Source organism: Gymnoscopelus microlampas (genome assembly GCF_963454915.1).
Source record: "Gymnoscopelus microlampas genome assembly, chromosome: 2".
Lineage (NCBI taxonomy): Eukaryota > Metazoa > Chordata > Actinopteri > Myctophiformes > Myctophidae > Gymnoscopelus > Gymnoscopelus microlampas.
In genome coordinates, this window is record NC_139939.1 from 17,756,263 (window position 1) to 17,775,553 (window position 19,291).

Here is a 19,291-nt window from a genome sequence, read left to right on the forward strand (position 1 = left end):
ATGGTGTCGTGATGTTTCAGTAAACATGGTCGGGTAGAAGTTGGCAGGCGCTCTTGTCTGATATTTGGCATTGTTTGTCATCAAAACATTACCTTCCTATTGGTAGTCCTACAGCATTTCAAACTCAGATTTGCAGAAAACCGTGGAAACATGAAAAGACATACAAGTATATCGGTTCCTCCCTGTCTGACTTGGCTGTATTTGGAAAATAACAAAATGTCTTAATGAAATTTCTAAAAATGTTTAAACCAATCCTCCTGCCTTTTGCTGCATGGGCAAAAAAACTGTCAATAATTATAATGTTTTTCCTTTCAGTGTAACACTATGAACTTTCAAACACAAAGCCATTTGAAGGGGCAGCTCTACCATACTTCATACATTAGAAAACTCTACTCTATTATGCCCTTATTATCTTGCAACTTGATTCCAGAACCCTTTATCCTCTGACTTCTTTGTATAGTCCAAATAAATGCAATAGAATAAATATTACATATGTATTCAAAAGTCTCCATAAACATCAACAACTGGTCTATATCTACCCAAGACTGATTCAATACTCTTCAATGAGGCCAGTCTATTATTAGACTGCTGCATAAAAATGAAGGGTGGCCTAATTTCAAACAAAAGTTAGCCTCCCTCCAACCAGGCTAAACACAAGACATGTACTGTAGCAACCATTTTACAAATGTATGTTTGAGTAGGTAAAAATACTCAAGATAGATTTATCATTATTTATTGCACTGATACAGTACTTACATCGTGTGAAACCTTGTCATGCGCAGCCATCTGTGGTGCAGATCTAGGTTGTTGAAATGTCTTGGTTATTTTATATTGTAGCTCATTCTGTGGGAATAATGCATTATTAATACATAATTTAATATATTCAAATTGTTATCACAAACCTTTCAGTGTTTATATATTATCCTCAATTCAGTGCATTTCTAAATAAACCAGTTATATACAATAGGTAATTATGTCTAAACACTGTCACAAATAAATATGAATCTCAATTTATCATTTGACAATCCCTTCTTTAGTACTTTGAGCAGATTTCTGCAAAATATGTTTATTTTCTCTGATTTCACAAAGACTAATCCTGTGAGAATGACTGAGAGAGCGAGGACAGCTCACTTTTGGATTACAATTCAGATTTTTATTGTACAATCAGGTCAGTTCACACACATAGGTCCGTTCTACTGAATCGTGAAAATTGGCATCAACATAAAAACCTATCACATTGCTAATATCACCCAGCAGGGAGATATTGGCATGGTAATACAAACAGGGTAATACAAACACCTTTTCAGGGAGAAAAGGTGAATCTGGTTTAGTGGTATTTGGCTGCCAAGTGTCAGAGCCCTTCAGCATAACAAGAAGTCTTGGGTGTTAAAAACACTTTTTTTTTTTTTTACAAGTTCCATAAAAATATTTACATATATAAAATATCAAAAAACTTAACTGAAGACAAACCAAGTGCTTGGAAAGACGAGGAGAAAGAGAGAGGCAAAAAGAAGGCAAATAGAGATGGAGCTAGAAGAAAACAAATACCAGGACATTTTGCTGTTGCAAAGAAAATGTGGTCAGACTGCAGTATGGTGAATAGTGCAATCTTTATCAAAAAACAGTGTTTGTCCAGCATACACATCATCAAGCACACACACATACGTACAGTCGCAGTCCCTGAAGAGAAATGAGGGAAAATGGATATTGGAGACCCTGGCTGGCTGAATTCTTCTAAAAGGCGAGTTCATGCCAACATGTGTGTAGCCTACTCAAAAAAAAAAAGAAAGAATGACATTGATGACAGATAAAGGGTGAGAAAGACTCGAGAGTGGTATTTCTTTTGTTTAACCACCAGCCAAAATGGCCCTCCAAATTCACCAGCCACTGTTATCATTTTATAGAGCAATATGAAACAATAGAGGACCGCCAAGTTATAGTTGGTTCCCTGTCAAAGTGGTTCAGAGTTCACAAACATACTATCCACAGCAACACATTCAGAAGGTGGTGTTGATATTCCATCCTGGTGACATACAGAGACAGAGGGAGAGAGAAGAAGGACAAGAAGTGCTAGGAGCACTTCCACACACATACTGCCAGGCTCCCTCCAAAGAACATATAGAGGAGATTCTTCACCTCGTGAGTGACCTCAAAGCCAAAGCCCTCACCGATCACCACATGCCACGAGCTGCCAAACTTCTTATCCATAGACTCTTTGATCATCTTTGCTGCACTCTGACAAACAGAGAGAGAGAGAGAGACAGAGACAGGGAGAGAGAGAGAGTTGAGCCCATTTCATACATACTTCATCGCACGTCGGAAATAGCCGCTATTTCCTGTGAGCAACTCCATTGTGTGATGTAGCATAAGGCAAGAGAAAGAGAGAAAGACATTGCTATGTACAAAGATCCTACACTCACACATTTTCTAAATCAATAGTGTCTCACAAAATACACACCTCATTGTTGGTGGCGAACTTCTCGCAGGCTGTGACACACAGTTCCATTGTCTCGACTCTCATTTCTTCTGCCATGTCTGTGTGCTAAAGTCATGAAAACAATGGTGTAAATCATCATGTTTTTTTTTGGTTCTCCGTCACATTATACTTATAAAACAGATATGTTTAGTTGTGTGAGCAAATAATGTGTCATTATTTGCATGTAAATATTTCATTTATTAATGATAATAGTTTAGAAAGATACACAGTACAATCCTCAGTGTTAAAAGGATATTTATTTACAACACTTCTGGGGTCATTTTAATGTCTACTCTTGCTTTTGTGTACACCCCAGACAGTTTTTTGTTGTTCTTTATTTATCCAGGGTAGAAGCTGAGCACAAGTGCTGATTTTCAGCAATGCCCTGCATATAGACACGTACATTAAAACCTGGGAGCTGTCCACTACAACCACAGTCTTATACTGTTGTCCACTGACCAGCTCCACTGGAGCAGGTGGGGTTCAGTGCTATTTCAGTGGTGCTGGGAGAGGGTGGGTAGTGGCCATTCACTTCCCCACCCAGATTCTTCCTGCCAGTCAAGGGAGTCGAACCGGGAACCTTCCGGTAACAAGTGCACTCCTCTAACCTTTAGGCCACAGCTGCCCTCCACGTAGTACGTTCGGTCTTTAGATATTTGATATTGATTTCAGAGATGCCCCCTTCCTATATAAACCCAATGTAACTTCAAACTCCATTTCAACCCCTGGTTCTGGTGACTGATCTTGTCCTTGTAATGCATGAGGGGGGCTGTGTGTTCCAAAACAAAAACAGAAAATAAATAATTTAATATCATAATTTTTCATTTTCGATTAATACAACATTTTTCACACCTAGATTAAAAGCTTAAAAGCAGGTGCGAGGTAAAACAGTGAGCAATATCAACAATTACAAAATCTGCACACAGCCCACTTGCACAGTGCATGGAAATGTATTGGCAACGTTTCGGTCACACAGACCTTCCTCAGGCTTCCCCATTTTCAAAAAATATATTTTTTTGGTTGAAAAAACAGCCCCTCACGCATTATTAGGACAATATTAGTCACCAGATTTGAGACAGCCCTAAATACAACCCCTGGCTCCTATTCCTGTCCCACATCGTACCCTGATAAGAGGGAAGTTATGAAGTCTCTTGTAGTCGGCCTCTTCCTTCTTCACCTCTCCTGTCTCAGCCATTCCTCCTCCAAGGTCCTGCAAAGACAATGTAGATAAAATAAACCTTTTTTGCACCCATGTAGGTGCCAATACAACAGTAGTTCTTAAAGTGGGGTCCGGGGAGGCCCAGGGGTCCTTTGAGGGGCTTCCAGGGGGTCCCTAGCAAAATGAGGAACCATTTAACCACTTAAGCCATATTTTAAAGCTCAAGCTCACAAAGTGATGTGAAGCTACAAGCTGCAATTTTCTGTATTTTTGAAATTGTTTGACAACGACATGCCCGATGTAGGTATGTCAGGTTAAAAGTGGTTTAATTCAATTTAATTTCGTTATCATTTCACCAACTAAAAGGTAATCCAATGACAGAATGTACTGTAAGAAGAACGTTTCTCCATCTACAGTACAGACAGTTGTAGAATTCTGTAGGCCACTATCTTCTCTTATGGGGGTCCCTCCCTGGCACCAAATCTTTCCAAATGGGGGTCTATACGCCTATCAGCCATAGCTGTATGATCAGTTGGGGGTCCTTGACATGAGTTTGAAATGTTGAAATGTTTGAGAACCACTGGCATAGCAGCACAGCACTAGGCATGAAACAGGACAGAATGACATTCAGGTAAGAATAGAGAAGATTCACAGGACACCATTAGTGTGAATGACTGCTATCATCAACCTTCACAAGTGTCGTTTTTGTTTTCCATGGCAACTATTTGTATGTGATGTGTCACTGAACAGTATGGGTGGGAGCCTGGGAGGGATTGAGGGTTTCATCTCTTTTGGATTTTGTTGTATAAAAGAAACACAAGAACATATATTGTACAACTTATATCATATGTTGTAATTGTTGTTCTTAATAAAAACATATTTGACAAAAAAATAATAAGAGAAGATTTAATAAATAAATATGAATAAAAGTATGAATAAGTATAAAAGTCTGTCCAGGTCAGAGTCTGACTGATGGAGGGTAAAGTTAAGGATAGATTGATTCATTGATTGAATACTTTATTATTAACAGTTTGGCAAAACAAAAAAGGCACAGAAAGTACAGTTCTATTCAGGACTTCAAGGCCTATGAAAGGCAGCCAGATAACATAATATGGACGTTGTAAAGTAAGGCTGAAAAACAGACATAAACATGCAAAGCTAGCGTGTTAAAATTACAAATCAAGGTGATGTCATCATGTCTATGACGTTCCACAAACATTATCAGGCTAGCGTTAGCAATTAGCTCATGTTACCTCTAGCTGCAAAGTGTGTCCATGTTATTAGACGAGGCCACATATGGCCCGTTTACACACTGCTCTGTTGCCCTTATCAACAGTTAGCCTGGTTTGCACAATGTATTTATTTAGTTACATTAAAGTTATCCCAGTCAGTCCACTAACTAGTTAGCATTAGCTCATTGGGTTAGCTAGCAACCAGTGTTGCCAGGTTTTGTGAGAGAAACAAGCAGCCAGATATAAGAAAACAAGCCCTAAAGAAGCACTTTTAAACCTATGCGTCGGCTATTTGAAAATAGCTCACGAGCTTGTAGATCAGTGGATTTTCAAGAACTCTTGAAATAAAATGTGGAATATTTGGAATATTTTTTTAAACATTTCTAACAGCACAAAATGCTCCCTAGTGGCACAAAACATTTATGAAAAATAATTGAGAACCGCTGGTTTAAAAAATGTTTTGGAAGCAAGCCTAATAATTAAGTACACGTTATAAACAAGCAACAACAAAAAAACGCAACCCGCAACTACCAACATTTACAAGCAACTTTACAGAAGAATAAGCCCAACGTCACTTATAATAAGCCAACATGGCAACAGTGCTAGCAACCAGCCAACACTGCCGGTGTATGTTGTCTGTTTACAGTGTAATGTGTTCCTACCTGCCTACGGACTGGAGGAATGTGGAGCAGAGTTTGAAGTTGTCTTTGTAATTATTACGACCGTATTAACAACATAGTACGTTCACACAGTATGTTCTGCAAAAAACGACATTTATTCTGCCAGCCTCAGCCCCCGGTTGTCAAGGAGACATTTTTTCTTGACTGTCAACAAATGGAATGCCCTCAAAGAGGAAGTCCCGCCCTCTCTGACGTTAGCCTTGTCTGCATTGGTTCATACGTTTGTCATTCCACCGAGTGAGCGATGACGAGTGCTGCCCGCCACAAAAAAAACTGTGCACACTTTTATGAAAACGTAAATCTAAACCGGTAATTAAATATATTCACAGATAGGCCTTTAGAACATGCTTTTATTTCTATGTATATACTTTATTTTTATTTTATTTTATTTTATTTTACTTTATTTTATTTTATTTTATTTTATTTTATTTTATTTTATTTTATTTTATTTTATTTTATTTTATTTTATTTTATTTTATTTTATTTTATTTTATTTTATTTTATTTTATTTTATTTTATAATTGCTTTGTTGAAGCATCATTTGATGGACACAATAGAAGAGAAAATAAAATAAATATGTTCTATTCTATTGACACAATAAGAGTCTGTTTTCTCACCTATGTATTCTCAGCAAACTCTGTCAGATCTACAAGTTCTTGTAGATTGGCTATTTTCAAATAGCCTATGTATAAAATAGGCCTAAAGTGGTTAAAGTATGTTTTATAATATAATAATTAATATCTGCAAAGTAACTAAACTAAAGTTTTCAAATAATGTTAGTACAGTAAAAGTACAATATTTGCCTCTGAGATGTAGTCGAGTAAGTTAAAGTACTGAAAATTGGAAATACTCCAGTAAAGTACAAAAATACCTCAAAATTGTACTTAAGTGCAGTACTTGAGTACATGTACTTAGTTATTTTACACCACTGTGTACAGGGGGGTAGCTTTTTCCGAGATGTTGGAACCACACCGTCTGGCACTATTTATCATACCATGTTCAAAGTCCCTTGATCACGTCTCATTCTAATGTTGGTGGAACTGTAACTGAACCTCTTAGCCCTTGCAGCCACATCACTCACTCTCATTGAAGTGGCCATTGAGTGTAGGCTATTTTCCACATTATTGGTATACATTATGTACAGCATACTGTAAGACACAGCCCAAGTCTACATGCCCCAATGAATCCTGTGTGTTCAGATTCAACCAATCTATAAAAGCACACCGACTGCCCCCCCCCGACCACGCACACACGCACACACGCACACACGCACACACGCACGCACGCACACACACACACACACACACACACACACCTGACATTGTACGTGTATAACACAATCCATGTAACCAATACAATCTGGTGTAATTTGGCAACTGAAACAACAGCTCCTGTTAAATTCTGGATTATAGTGGATTATCCTGGAGAAGTATTCACACAGATCACATGATAATCTCTCTCCATCACGGCCTCCCCCACTCTTTGTTTTCTCTCTCTCTCTCTCTCTCTCTCTCTCTCTCTCTCTCTCTCTCTCTCTCTCTCTCTCTCTCTCTCTCTCTCTCTCTCTCTCTCTTGTTTTTAATGAGGATAGGGATTCAGTTTGATCATGTTGTCATATTATGCTTGTGTCTGCTGTTCCTCCCTCTTGTCTCTCTGTCTCTCATGTATATATATCATGTGCTATGCAGTGAGCCATTAACTGCACAGCATGATTACATTACGAAATGGGTGGAGTACACAAGGCTAGTGGGGTTTTGATCAACAATTTGACCCAGTTGAGTTATGACACGTGTTTGAGACCCACATAGTCGTGTGTGCATGTGTATTCCTCTGTTTTTCCCTGTGAAAGAGGAAAATCAATGAGAGACAGAGCACCCAAGAGAGATTGATGGAGAGACACTGTTGAAGAGGAGAGGACCAGAGGGTGAATTGAAATAAAAAAAGGGAAAACTAAGAAAAAGAGAAGACTCAACACAGTGGGTATACTGGTGGTAAATGGAACAAGATGAATCTTAAACAGAGGTCAGAGAGAATTTGAGAGAAGCCCTTGCTGAAAGTCAAAAATAGACAAACTGGAGCTGGAGCTCAATAATTGATTGACATAGAACATGAATTGTTGCTACAGAGGATATGGTGATGATACTTGGCTATAGGGCTAACAATAGTAGATTTGTGAGTTGGATGAACGAGGAAGGGGAAAAGAACATTTTTGATGTGTACTGTATGTCAGGGTTCAGAGAGAGAGAGAGAAAATGATGTGTGCATGTGGGGTCGAGAGAGTTCTATAATTGCTGCCTGAGTGAAAGGTAATTATGAGGTATCAATTATTCAACAGCAGACGTGAGATGGTAGGGGCTGAGGAAGGGGATTAAGAAGACCCCATGTGATGCTGCTCTATATGGTGAACCGTAGGTGATTAAGAGAAAGAGAAAGGATCATGACTGCTGGACAGAGAGTGACTGATTGAATTAGATCAAACCAACATAATACTGAAAGGCAGCAATGCTGTTCAAAATGATGCTCTTTTTTTGCTGCTCATATTAACAGAACAAGACAGGATCTAATGATGCCACATGGCATGGATCTCACACACACGCACACGCGCACGCGCACGCACACACACACACGCACGCACACGCGCGTAGGCGCGCACAGATGTTTTTAATATTCTTTTAATATTATTTGCCATAACATAAATGTTTTTTCATCCACATATTTGACAATATCATAGAGGAATTCATGGAGGTGGAAATAAGGATGAGCACAACACTAATTGCAGCATTTCACGTCATAACCAAGAGCGAGAAACTGAGAGAGAGAGACAAAGACACCGAACAAGAAGAAGAAGACGACGATAGCTGACATTTCATGTTGGGCAGGTGAACCCAGGCAGGCACTTTACAGCCAAATGGTGTATGGGGCTGATACTGTGGCAAGCTACATGAGAGCACATAGCAGCAGTGGTGGAAAGTAACTAAGTACATTTAGGCTATTTGAAAATAGCCGATCTACAAGCTCACAACGCGTTGTGAGCTTGTTGATCTGCTATTTTCAAACATTTTAGTACTTTTACTTTTGGTACATTTTGATACCAATACTTTTGTACTTTAATCAAGTACATTTTTAATTCCAGGCTTTTACTTGTAAAGTACTTCTACATTGCAGTATTGCTACTTTTACTTAAGTAAAACATTAGAGTACTTTTTCCACCACTGCATGGTGTACACAATTCTACTGAACTCCATCGACACTATGCACTTCCCCAAGATCCTTTGATATTACAGACCTAAGGTATTCTGTGAGGATACACTATGCCAAGACACTCTCATATACTGTACTGTGGGGTAGTACAGGTACAGTAACCACTGTGTATAAAAAAATGTATGCCTTTTTTGTTAAGATATTTGGTGATAGGAAATTTGACTTCATCACTGCAAATACTTTCATGCAAATACAATTACATTCCATCAGGTTTACATTCATAACATAGCAGGTCTAAAATCAACCAAACTTGCCCAAATTATTCATGATTTCAATGCCTGATTGATGCTCTGATGCTTCTAGGTCAATTAATTGGCACTGGTTGGAGTAAGTTTCAAACGATAACAATATTGCAACTTACACCATAGAAAGTCTGTGGGCTGAAGGAGGGGGGAAGGTCTGGGACAGAACAACAGTAGCATAAATACATTTATACACAATGACACATTTAATTGACCACTGCTCAAGAAATCAATGATGATGATGATATGCATTATATAAAACCGAGAGTACACAAAACATTGCGCAACAAAAGTGTGCAGTAGAGAAACAACGTACTGTACAAACTAAAACTCACTTTGTATTTCATTACAGAGTATTAAAACTGATCAATGTAAACAAATAACAACATGGCATCTCAAAAAATCAAACCACATTTAATTTCAGTGTGAAACACAAGCAACTGGACAGAAAAAAACAAGATTCTATGTCACTTTAAGTTAAGAAACTCATTTACAAAATTCCATCATTGACGATTAATTCTGTAACAACTCTCTATGGCATGAAATCCCTCTGTTGACAACCAGAAGATTGGTTGGCAAAAATGTTATTGGCCAAAACAAAAGGCAGTATGTTTGACAAGAACCTTTAAAACCGCAATTACAGAATGCAGGTTCCTGTTACTTAACACATTCGATACATGCCAGAGGTTGATCCACCCATGCTCTCTTCATTAAAGTGAATTTATGGCTGCGCACAAGCCTCACTGAATCCAATTACAGACATGAACACATGAGTGTGGACATCAAGTGAAAGAAAAACATCTACACCGCTCCTAATTACCATTACCTCATCTTTCCAAAGAAACCCTCTCACAGCTCCCTAAACAGTGCTTAACAGGACACAACCTGAACATTTTGGCTGACCTGCCTTTTTTCCCCCCACACAAGTCTTCCATCACTGTTTGGGACTGGAGAGGTTGGTTCTTTGCGCAGCGTGGCAGGGGTCCAGGGACTCCTTAGTGGCCCCTCCAAAGACATCCACATCATGGTCCGTCCAAGGTGCGATGTTTCCCAGCGTGGAGGCACTGCAGTCAGCCAAGGCAGCAACTTCAGCGGGCTTCAGCACCCGGTCCCACAGGTTGAACTGGGAGAGCTCCCCCACCAGGGCCTGGGAGGCATCGAAGCGTCCACCTAGTGTATCCTTGGGTGAGAGGACATGGAAGGAATGAAGAGTTCCATACTGTTAATCCACATTAAAAACAAACTGTTATTTGAAATGTGGGAGTTAGCATGAAATAAACAAAAAACGATCCTTTCCTCAACAAGGAGGCATGTAGCTTACTGTAAGGATGGTCTTTAACATATCCAATATACCTTCAATAACATACTGACTTTAACTTTCATACTCATAATAACTTTGAGAAATGTTTTTGGTGACATTTGTTTTCAAATGGTAATAATAATAATACATGCAATTTATATAGTGCTTTTCTAGATACTCAAAGTCGCTTTACAGAAAACAGAAACAGCTTTATTAGGGGGGGAAAATGTTAAAAAGGTGTGTATCTCTTACAATGATATACACAGAACTAAATACAAAGAACTGATTTAGACTCAGTGAAACATTCTTAGGCTTAATCAGCATCCTATCCTAAGTTTAGTTTTTTTGCAAAAATGGTTAGGCCCAAATTTGCCCAAAAGACTAAAAATGTCTTTATACTGGCGGTGACCCCTTCTGTTGGGGGGTGTCCCTTTATTTGCCCAAGGACATCTAGTTCTAATACACATGTTATGTCCTTTCCCTTTTATTATCCTCAATTATCCTCTGAGGAAGTCTTAATGCTGGTCGTCTCTCTAGCAACTCTCCAGCATCCCTCAGACACTGAGTTCCAGTTTTATGCTTTTGATCCTTTATTTAAGGCTGATGCACCAAGGGGATAAGAAAGTAGAAAGTCTAGGACAGAGATAAGCAATGTATCTATCTATTTAGAGCTTCTCTTTCCTATGTAGGTCTGCTTTTTATCCCTAGAATTAAAACTAAACGTGGAAAAGTAGCATTCCGTTTTTATGCATCATGTATCTGGAACAAACTCCCAGAAAACTGCACGTCTGCTGCAACTCTCAATTCTGTTAAATCCCACTTAAAAACCTTTCTGTTTGCCACTGCCTTTTTTTCTAATTATTCTTCTGCACTGTAATTTTACTCTCTTGTTTATTTGGTTGGTTATATTTGTACTTACTATGTCAGTATATATTGTGTGTTTTCTTTTTTTTTTACTGAATTCAAATGTCCTTTTATATACGTGTTTCCTTTGCTATTAAACCACTTCTATCCTTTCATCCGTCTCACCTGTTCCTGGCCCAATATTAGTACTCCCCCAGGCTTGATGGGGTGCCAGGCAGCCAGTCCCTCTCCCCGGCCCTTCATCTTTCCCCCTTGATATGCCTTCCACACGCCGTCCCTCAGGGTCCAGCTCACACAGATGTGTTGCCATTCATCCTGTGGCAAGGAGAGGGGCAGCTGTGCAACCTACAGGACAGAAAACACAGTGGTACCAAGGGCATCTCTGCAGGACAACTGTGTCTAAGAAGTTAGTCCATAGCATTGATAATGTTAAGTTAAATTGGTTTTGATAGGAGCTACATTATTTCCTGTCATTGTCACTGTGCGCCATAATATTGTTATTAATTCATTAAGACCGGGACGCGTCTGTGCCATTTACGATTTCTTTGGCTATTAAAAAAATAGCAGATATGCAAACTCATAGTGCCGTGCTATATGAGCTTGTAGATCTGCTATTATTTGAAAAACCGTGGAACATTTCTGCAAATCTTTGAATATATATATATATGTTTTAAAGCAAACATTTTTAACTCTGATCTGTGCTTCTGGGGGTCCCTGCAACAAAATATTTTGAGATGGGGGTCCGCAGCCAAATACATATCATTTTGGGGGTCCTTGACATAAACTTACTGTTAGGATTTAGAAAACATTTTAGATATGTATTTGGCCGTGGACCCCCATCTCAAAATGCTTTGTTCCACAGTTCCAGGTACCCCCAGAAGCAAATATTTGAGTTACAAATGTTCGCTTTAAAAATATATATATTCAAAGATTTGCGCGCTATGAGCTTGTATATGGTTACACAGATGCGTTCCCGGTTTTAATGGGTAAATAAAACCGAATAGGTACCACCTGCCATGATCTAGCCAGGTGGCTTTCTTTGTTCTACATTTGGTTTGGTTTCCATTCTTTCAATTAATTACACTTTTGGTCATTTGACTGATGCACTTATCTGGAGCACATGTACAGTATATTCCACTGGCTCAACAGAATAAACTTATATTCTTAGTTTTTCATGACATCCCATTTACCTTGTCATTGATGAGCAGCTCCACAGGGTTATGTACTCCCTGTAGCAGCACCAGTTCATTGGGCTGTCCTGCCACTGAATAGGAGAAAGGGGTTCCAATGCCCCCCTCCTTGGCCTTGAGCCACACACAGGCGGTGAAGGCATACATCTCGGGCATTTCTTTCCTGACAACCCCATACATGTAGTTGGTACGCATGGGGAAGGACAGGACAAAACCATCAGGGAACGACGGCTCCGTCAAGGCTGTGGGTGCAGACAGGGAGAGGAACACACACAAATATTTTATTAAGTAAATGTTTGTAGAAGGTTAACCACTCTAACCCTGGCGTCTGAATTTTGGTTAAAACAATATATATATATATATATATATATATATATATATATATATATATATATATATATATATATATATATATATAGTTTTGTTTTTTTGTTTTTTTCTTTATATATATATATTTTTTTTAATTCAAAAACAGCTAAAATAGCTGATCTACAAGCTCACAGCCTGCCACATTGCAATACGTCCGTTGTGAGCTTGAATATCAGCTATTTTCACTATTTGTCATACAACAAAGTGTATATGGGGCTTAAGTGGTTAATGGAATGCTTCTCAATCCAATTCAATTCAACCTTTATTTGTCACACACTTTTAAAAACAGCATTGAAAGCTTATCCACAGAGTTTGACACTGCAGTATGTTTCCAGTGCCTTGCTCAACTATGGACTGTTGATGGTCGTGGCGTACATAACATTCACCCCACAGTCATGAGTCAGTCATGACTCATGAGTCAGGCATGAGCCACCTGCAGTCACTGATGGTGATAATGATGAAATCAACAGACATTGAGTTATGATATAGCCTCTCTAACTCAAGGACAAACTGCACTCCATGCACCAAATAAAAGCTAATTGTATTTCCTTCATAATTAGTGTTCTGCCACCTGCCTGTTTTGCTTTCTTTCCCAGCTGTCCACTTCTATTTCCATTTTATGTTTCTTGCACATTTGTATCCTCTTATTCTTGTATCTTGTATCCTCTTTTATAAAAATGCCTTTGTCTTTGTTTTTGTCAATGTTTTTGTTTTCATATTTAAGCACTTTGTTTTAAAAAAGTGTTATACAAACAAAGCTTATCATTATTACTATTTTATCTCCAAATCTATTCTCATGTTCCTCCTCTTCCTCCATTCCCTTCCTCTCTCAAACAAGGCCCTGCACCCGCCTCCTCCTCCTCATCGGTCTGTGGACTCACTGTGCTCCAGCTCGGTGACACGGTGGTTGACCGTGTCGAGGCCCTGGTCGATCCTCTCATGGTGGCCCTGGGTCTCCTTCCTCATAGTCTGACGCTCCTTCTCCAGCATCTTGATCTTTCTCTCCAGCTCTCCCTCCAGGTCCTCCACTCGCCATGTGCCCTTGCCTCTCCCCGGGGAGCCGTGGGAGGGAGGCTTGCCAGCTGGAGAAGCAGGACGGCGCCCACCCGCGGGAGCCACAGCAGGGCGGGAGGGAGCGCCGCCAGATGGGGCCGCCTTGGCATTATCGCCGACTGTGCTGCTGCTGCTGCTGCTGCCACCGCCAACGCTCACGGATGTGTCGGCGGTAAGGTTCAGTATAGCAGGGCCTATCTCTGCCTGCAAGTGATAAGACAGTGAAGGGGTGAAACTAGGTAAAAAGAATATGATAACAAAAAAGTATAAATAAGTAACATAGAAATAATAAATAGATAATTGTAAAAAGAAATCTGAATTCAGTTGCTGGAGTTTGGCATGTGTGCGTGTGTGCGTGTGTGTGTATGTGTGGTATGTGTACACCCCATCGTCCACCCGTCCACCCACTGCCCAGCTCTCAGGTCTCTCTCTCTCTCTCTCTCTCTCTCTCTCTCCCTCTCTCTCTCTCTCTCTCTCTCTCTCTCTCTCTCTCTCTCTCTCTCTCGTGTCCACCAAGCTTCATCTTTTATTCATGCCTCTCCTCCATCGTCAGGTGGAGGCTGTTGGGGGGCATTAAGTCTGATTTCTACTTAGTTGCGTACCAGTGTCGCGCACCAAAAATATCAGATCTACAAGCTCACAACATGTGGCGGATGCGTTGTGAGTTTATGGATGCACTAATATTTCGTCCTAAGACGCCTTCATAGCTACAACAGCGCATAAATTAGGTACTGCAGTATCAGTAAAGATTTCACACAGGCTGCTTGATGTGTCCCTGAAGAGCATGTGAGACATGCACCATTTTAAATGAGTGTGAAGGGGAGAAGGTGAATGTGGGTGGGAAGGCATGTGGCATAAAAGACAAGGGTACGAGGCTGAAAGTGTAAATATTTACACTTAGAGTAGGTTCCACTTAAATCCACATAAGATGTTATTGAGAGATGCAATCTGGACACTGATTAACTCAGTTGATGATGCCATTGTGGCCTACCAGTATATTATTATGTGTAGGCTATAAAAAAAGAAAGTCTAAAATTAACAAGGGAAAATTAATAGGACCCATAACTCAAGTCATGATGTACATATTTACATTGCCTAAATATCCATTTAAGCCAACAGTGCTTTTGAAATTGTATGAGAGATGTGTAATAGCCTGGATGTAGGCTACTCAACCTATTTGTGAGGTAGCCTACATATCTGTAGCTTATCTTTCTTTGGTCATACAGCTCACAACTACAACAACACTATCATCTGCAGCTTCATACTTGCCCTGCATGGCCTGCTTAACCACTTAGGCTAAATCCCATGCAGCATCCATATTGTGGGGAAAGCTTTTGCAGGAAAACAGATCGACAAGCTCACAATGCTTGTTGGCTATTTTCTGCAAAAGCTTTCCCCACACAGAAAACAGAAAATACACTAGCATAGAGCCCTGAGGGACTCCGCTCAACCATATGGGGTTTAGCCACTTAAACCCCAACATCCATATTGTGGGGAAAGCTTTCGCAGAAAATAGCAGATCGTCAAGCTCACAACGGGTAGCAGTGCAAGTGCAACGCATTATGAGCTTGTCGATCTGCTATTTTGTGAAAGCTTCCCCAAAATAACAGAAAACAGAAAAGACACTAGCATTAAGCCCTGAGGGTCTCCGCTCAACCCTCCAAACATATGGGGTTTAAGTGGTTAATATACATCATTTCCCCAATACCTCTAGTTTCTCAATGCGGTCCTTCAGGTCCATTATAGCCCTCTCCAGCTCCTCCACGGCCCGCGCCGTCTGTAGCTGCGCTGCGGCCGACGATGAGCTGACCTCATCCCCGGCCATGAGGCGACGGTTGCCGGTCCAGACCCCGACGCTGCGCTCTGGGACGTTCATGTCCTCGTCCAGGCCGCTCTCGCACTCCGTCAGCTTCCCCGTGAGCTCCCGGATGGTCCTCTGGTCCATGAGGATCTGGTCGTTCTGCTGGAGGACCATCTGGCGGAGCTCCTCGGCGGTCGTTCGGAGGTAAGTCCAGTCCTGATCTTGGTCTCCTCCGGCCCCGTACGGGTCGTCGGCCTGCGTTTGCTGCTGTCTCTGTCGCTTGTTGCAATCCCCAACGGGTACGGGCGTGCAAATCAGCCGATTAAAGCTGAACTGTTTGGGTGCTCCGCCACCTGTTACCCCGCCGGGGCTGAACTCGTTCAGAGTGGGGACCTCCAGGTCGATTCCCAGACCGTTTCCTCTGTCGTAGGATTCAGCACCATGGAGAGCGCCCAGCGGGCCAGCATGGGCTACAGAGATAGATGGAATGGATAGATAGATTTGTATAGTGTCCTGCACCACCAGATGCCCAGCCCGCACGGGCTTATAAGACAGACACTCACAAAATGTACATACACCAAGATACACCTCACACAGAATACATAAACATATTGATTGTCCAGGCTGTGAGTTATACGGATACATCGTTCTCCAACGCAACTGCCATGCCATGCGCCTTAATTCTCTATGAATTTTCCGAAAACAAAAACTTCCTAATTGAACAGCCAACTTAACTTAACATATAACATTCAGACATCCAAAACAAATCTGGATTCTTATCCTGCTTTTTTTTTCAAATAAATAATTTCTTTCATCATTGTACAGTGGACAGTGTAACCCAAAATGAAACTCATCCTCCACAACTCCCAGGTCACAAAGTACACACAATCGCTGCTCCTCAGGAACGCCAGTATATCTATACCCACCTACTGATGCCGTCGCCAGAGGGTCGAGCATCAGGGTCTCGGAAGTCAGCGTCCCGTTGTCGCTGAGAAGCCCGGCGCGTTTACGAGGATAAACACTGGCGATGACCACGATGACCACGCCGAGGAAGGCCAGGGTGCCTGCGGCCACTATCACCACCACGAACTTCATAGCAGCAGCAGGGATGTGGCTAAATGGAGATCGATCAAATAGATTAGAATCTCTTCGCTAAAAGAAAAAGACAAAAGAGAAACAGGTAGGCTAGTACTGTGGTTCTCAACCTTTTCAGGCCGTGACCCCCCACAATACTCATATTTGAACTGGCGATTAGGCTATGGCATTGCAACCTTAAACCCCATATGGTTGACGGGAGTCCCTCAGGGTTAGCCTATATGCTTGGGTCTTTTCTGTTTTCTAATTTGTGGGGAAAGCTTTCGCAGAAAATAACGATTGACAAGCTCACAACGCGTTGCAACATGTTGTGAGCTTGTCGATCTGCTATTTTCTGCGAAAGCTTTCCCAACAATATGGATGCTGGGGTTTAAGTGGTTAAAGGAGACATTGTTAATGTAATTAGCTATATCGGTTATTTGTCTAATCGGATATACTGATATAGGGATAGTGTTTATAGGCTACTATATATTGGCAAACATTTTCAACGAAAGAGCTAAACAAAAACAAATAGACACTTACCTACTACAGACAAATCACCGTCGTAGGCTATGTGTCAGACGCCTTGCTGTTTTTTTCCGCCCTCCCCATGTAAAATTGATGAGAGCACCAGTGTACCAGCGAGCGGCTCCCTCTCGATGTGCTGATAGAAGGTCGATCTCCCTCCGTGTTGCTAAGCTGCTCTCCTCCTCCCCGCGTTACTATGGGGACGGATGGGGAGAGAGGCTGTGGGCATGCGCCAGTCACGAACCTCTGCTCCACCAGAGTGTTATCAAACAGGACGGTGGTGTACAGTGGTTCATATGAGAGAGACAGAGAGAGAGAGAGAGAGAGAGAGAGAGAGAGAGAGAGAGAGAGAGAGAGAGACACACACACACACACACACACACACACACACACACACACACACACACACACACACACACACACACACACACACACACACACACACACACACACACACACACACACACACACACACACACACACACACACACATAGACATAGACATACTTGAGTAGCTATTAAATGCCTTGATGTCATATTCATCTATAGGCCTAATACTGCCTATCATTTTGTTATGAACCTGCTGGCTATAGCCTATAGGGGATATTTCTCATGTTATTTTAACATGCTTAAACACATGTCTTGCTGGAAAAGAGACAATGAGAGAGATTTACAAGTGGAAAGCCAACTATTAGGAGGATAGGTTCAAAATGCAACAATTACACTGTTTCATTTTGAACCGTTGCTTTTAAAACAAGCTTTCAAATAACTGTGTGTTCTAACTTGATTCTGTAGTAGACTACTCCTATTTTGCTTTGATGCTGCAGCGGTTCCCTTGAACATTGTCTCTCAACAAAATAAATGTGTCCCTATAATTTATTCACGTGCTGCTTGAGCAGTGCTGTGTCCAGTGTGGTCCAGTTTAATTTGTTGCGTGTTCATGTTAAGAGCTTCAGCAACAATCAGCGCACCTCTCAACACCTGCACACTGCTTTATTACTGTACACTGGAGCCTGCCAGTCACAATGTGGGACAGCGTCTCAATTTGGGACATCTGTTCACCCTAGCATGAGACAGGAGACATGAGACATGAGCCATGAGCCATGAGACATGAGACAGACTGATGCAGAGACAGAGACAGACTGATGTAGAGGCAGAGACAGACTGATGTAGAGGCAGAGACAGACTGATGCAGAGGCAGAGACAGACTGATGCAGAGACAGAGACAGACTGATGCAGAGGCAGAGACAGACTGATGTAGAGGCAGAGACAGACTGATGTAGAGGCAGAGACAGACTGATGTAGAGGCAGAGACAGACAGATGCAGAGACAGAGACAGACTGATGTAGAGACAGAGACAGACTGATGCAGAGGCAGAGACAGGCTAATAGTGAACAGACGACTCATCACACTTATAGCCTATTTAGGCCTACCGTATGTTTATCATGAAAAACGCTCAGATTGTAATTAATTGTGAATTTGTCCTTCTTCTCATGATTGGACCTGAGTTGGCTTTGAACTTGGACCATTTTCACCAAATCTCTTCACCAAATTGATTTTTGGGATATTCTACTGCTGTTAGACTGATGATAGGTTCTCAGGTTTACCCATCCTAGATTACAAATTCTATGCATTTGATGTATTACCTTGTGTTGTCCTTTCTAAATGCCTACATTGTAAATAGCAGATACAAGCTTACAATGCTTTGGTTGTGTTTAATAAGAAGTGTTATTTACTATAGCAAAAGGAGGCATTTTAAGGGTAACACTTTACTTAAAGTATAATTTATTATGACCAGCACTTAAACATTATATTATGTTATGATACTTCATTAACCTTGTTATAAGTTGTTATGCATAATTATAAACATTTATAACAAGTGTTATAATAAGTGCATTATAATGCATTATAAATGTGGTTATAACGCATTATAGATGCAACCTTAATACAAAGTCTTACTCAATGGGTCAGGCCACAATAATCATGACATTAAATTCTCATAACGTCCCATCCCTAATATGGAGTCAAGAAAAGACATGGCCAAGGTTTTTCTCCATGCACC

General features: G+C 40.9%; 2 protein-coding genes across 3 annotated transcripts; both read right to left on the reverse strand.

Annotated features, from left to right (window-relative positions):
- Positions 1-1,173: 1,173 nt before the first annotated feature.
- On the reverse strand, positions 1,174-5,682 carry LOC311058019 (dynein axonemal light chain 4). 2 transcript variants are annotated; one of them, XM_084075283.1, is made up of 4 exons: positions 5,534-5,682; positions 3,600-3,686; positions 2,459-2,542; positions 1,174-2,235 (listed from the first exon to the last, which is right to left on the reverse strand). In XM_084075283.1, exons 2-4 carry the CDS (start codon positions 3,669-3,671, stop codon positions 2,071-2,073), a joined length of 321 nt encoding a protein of 106 aa, XP_083931409.1. In that variant the 5' UTR covers positions 3,672-3,686; positions 5,534-5,682; the 3' UTR covers positions 1,174-2,070. The 2 variants fall into 2 exon arrangements, with proteins under 2 accessions (XP_083931409.1, XP_083931408.1); XM_084075282.1 differs by having other exon boundaries at positions 5,530-5,682.
- A 4,302-nt stretch (positions 5,683-9,984) lies between these two features.
- Positions 9,985-17,311, reverse strand: nptxrb (neuronal pentraxin receptor b; the record flags this gene model as incomplete). Its single annotated transcript, XM_084079579.1, has 7 exons — positions 17,245-17,311; positions 16,554-16,741; positions 15,535-16,097; positions 13,655-14,030; positions 12,405-12,646; positions 11,380-11,559; positions 9,985-10,230 (listed from the first exon to the last, which is right to left on the reverse strand). The coding sequence occupies exons 2-7, from the start codon at positions 16,720-16,722 to the stop codon at positions 9,985-9,987; spliced, it is 1,776 nt and encodes a 591-aa protein (XP_083935705.1). The 5' UTR covers positions 16,723-16,741; positions 17,245-17,311.
- Positions 17,312-19,291: the final 1,980 nt, after the last annotated feature.

Coding starts and splice junctions, on each gene's coding strand:
- LOC311058019 (XM_084075283.1), bottom strand. CDS start 3,671: ATGGCTGAGACAGGAGAGGTGAAGAAGGAAGAGGCCGACTACAAGAGA. Junction 2,543..3,599: donor ATAACTTCCCTCTTATCAGG/GTACGATGTGGG, acceptor TCATGACTTTAG/CACACAGACATGGCAGAAGA. Junction 2,236..2,458: donor AGTTCGCCACCAACAATGAG/GTGTGTATTTTG, acceptor TCTGTTTGTCAG/AGTGCAGCAAAGATGATCAA.